Here is a 2,812-nt window from a genome sequence, read left to right on the forward strand (position 1 = left end):
GGGTGGGGCCCACAACACTGGTGGAAATCCAGGGCCCAGAAGCAAGTACAACCTTTGTGACGCTGGTAGTTCTGCCACTGGGATGTCCAACAAGCTTATGTAGTTGTGATGGTCAAATCCCTACAAGCCTTTGATCGTGTGGTGTATGGCTTATGGCACTTTTATATATCTTTGCACAACTTTCCCTAAATATTTCAGCACAAATTAGTTAGGATTACCTGATTATTATTTTTAATAACAAAGCTTTTTCCTTTTTTGTACTCTCTTCAGGTTATGAACGAGAAAAATGTATCCCGTATTACCATGATCCACCTATTAGGACTTCAGACTCCACACAGTATAACATTTCTAATTTTTTTTCTTTTACTTTTGATTTATTGTTTGACAATATGTGGAAACTTCCTGATCATCACATTAGTGTCCTACAGCAAATCCCTCCATTCTCCCATGTACGTCTTCCTCTCCCAGCTGTCTCTATCAGATATTTTACTGGTAACCGACATTCTTCCTAACACACTCCATACTGTTTTGATGAAAGGGATCATAATATCATTTGCTGACTGCATGACCCAGTTTTTTTTTTTTGTTGTTTTGGAAGGTCTTCAGTGTCTTCTTTTGACAGTGATGTGTTATGATCGATATGTGGCTATCTGTAAACCATTACATTATACTTTATTAATGAACTTCCAGCTGTGCTGGTTGATGATTATCATATGTTGGGTGTTAAGTATTTTAGTAGGATTGATTGGCAATTTAACAGTATCACAATTGGATTTTTGTGGTCCCGATATTGTCGATCACTTTTTCTGTGATCTTGATCCAGTCCTACAACTCTCCTGTTCTGATATTGCTAATGTTCTACTTGAAGTGACAATAATGAATTTTGTTCTTGCTGTCATCCCTTTCTTTATTATTATTATATCATATGTTTATATTATAATCACCATTTTTAAAATTCCATCCATTACCGGCAGGCAAAAAGTTTTCTCAACATGCAGCTCCCACCTGACTATTGTTTGCATTTATTATGGTACTCTAGTTTGTGTTTATTTGGTACTTAGTAGAGGACAGTCAGGGGGTAGCACTAAATTCTTGTCATTACTGTACACTGTGATCACCCCACTCATGAATCCAATTATATACAGCCTGAGGAATAAAGACTTAAAAAAAGCTGTAGCTAAAATCATCAACCACTGTCTGCAATTGCATATCAGTAAAGAGTCGTAAAATAATAATTTAGTGATTTTAAATTGAAATTGGTTTTCAGATCTTCATATTAAAGATGAAATCCATAAGGCTTGATTCACACTTATACATTTGTTGATGCTTTTGCTTTTTTAAACATGGAAACGTTCACATCAATGCATTTTAATGCCTCTATGTTTTTGGAAAGGGTTGGGGACTTTTTTTCACAAAATGCTGTGTTTTGCATGTAATAGACTTCAATGGACCCACATCCAAAACGCAAGTACTGCATTTTTAGCATGATTTTGACGCAATTTGCGATTTGTGTGTTTTTTTTGGGCTTTACATTCACTGTACATAGCTGGTTGCTAAGGAGCGGGTCGGCGTCCTTAACAACCGATCAGTCATCAGCTGTCAGTGGGCTTTCCCACTGACAGATAAAAGTAAATAAAACAATTTGACGGCTAAAAAAATTCCCCTAAAACCCTACCAGACCCTTCGAGATGGTAGGGATTTGGAGGAGACACGCCAACATTTAAAGAAAAAAATGGTGTTCCCCCCAAAAAATCCATACCAGACCCTTAAACCAAGCATGCAGCCTGGCAGCTCAGGAAAGGGAGGGGACAAGCAAGCACCCCTCTACTGAACCATGCCAGGCCGCATGCCCTCATCATGGGGGCCCCCATGCCCTAGAGCACCCTGTCCCCATGTTGATCGGGACAAGGGTCTCTTCCCTGCAACCCTGGCCGGTGGTTGTGGGAGTCTGCGGGTGGGGGGTTTAGCTGGATCCGGATGCCCCCTTTAACAAGGGGGCCCCCAGATCCCTTCTTATGGTACATTGTACCCCCCCTGAAAAAGAAGGGATAGGTATGGCACTGCTCTTATTAAGAAGTGACCTACAACCTCTAAATACTTGAGGGGTGTGTGTGGAGGGTGCATTTAGTGCAAAAAATGACTAAAAGTGCAGAAAATAAATATTTGTATATTCACAAGAATCCACAAAAAATCCTACTGTGTATACTTCCTAACCGCTTATATATAATGCATATCGTTATGTTCAAACAAAAATAAAATAAAATAAAATAAACACAATCCTGTAATTCAAAGTGACATTTCTGTGCAACAAAAATCCAACATATATGACTGGTGTATATTGTTGCTGTGAAACTGGGTTCAGAAATATGCATATACCTTCCTTAAACCCTGGTGTATAAAAAAGACCAATAAAGTGACAATGTGCTCCTTCAAATTGTTCTGTGCTTCTTAGAAAACAGTGCCCCATAAGAAACACACTCACCGCTATTATTCACCCCACAAGGAGGTATTTCACCTTCACAGTATGAGCCACTGTGTAGCCCATGGAGTGGGAGGAAATTTCCTGTCCTGTGTTCCCCAAGTGCCTCCTTGTCTGCGATGTAAGTGGTCTCCTCTCTGTTAACCTCTTAGATGTTGTCCACATGTAGAGAGGAAAGAGACTCCATAGTGTGATACCGTACAAATATCCAAAAATGTATTAGTAATACTGATGTGTACTCACATTTAATAAAAATCATTAAAAGCGAAAACAGTATTTAAAAACAGGAAACTGGAGCGATCTGTGCACCACAGCTCAAAACAGGAAGTGATG

At 39.3% G+C, this 2,812-nt stretch overlaps 1 protein-coding gene across 1 annotated transcript; it reads left to right on the top strand.

Annotated features, from left to right (window-relative positions):
- The first annotated feature begins 246 nt into the window (after positions 1 to 246).
- LOC143963931 (olfactory receptor 11L1-like) lies at positions 247 to 2,364 on the top strand. Its single transcript, XM_077473663.1, has one exon. The coding sequence runs from the start codon at positions 274 to 276 to the stop codon at positions 1,225 to 1,227; it is 954 nt and encodes a 317-aa protein (XP_077329789.1). The 5' UTR covers positions 247 to 273; the 3' UTR covers positions 1,228 to 2,364.
- The last annotated feature ends 448 nt before the right edge of the window (positions 2,365 to 2,812 follow it).

This window comes from Lithobates pipiens, unplaced genomic scaffold (genome assembly GCF_037356315.1).
Source record: "Lithobates pipiens isolate NorthernLeopardFrog02 unplaced genomic scaffold, aLitPip1_a1.2 Scaffold_8, whole genome shotgun sequence".
NCBI classification, from domain to species: Eukaryota; Metazoa; Chordata; class Amphibia; order Anura; family Ranidae; genus Lithobates; species Lithobates pipiens.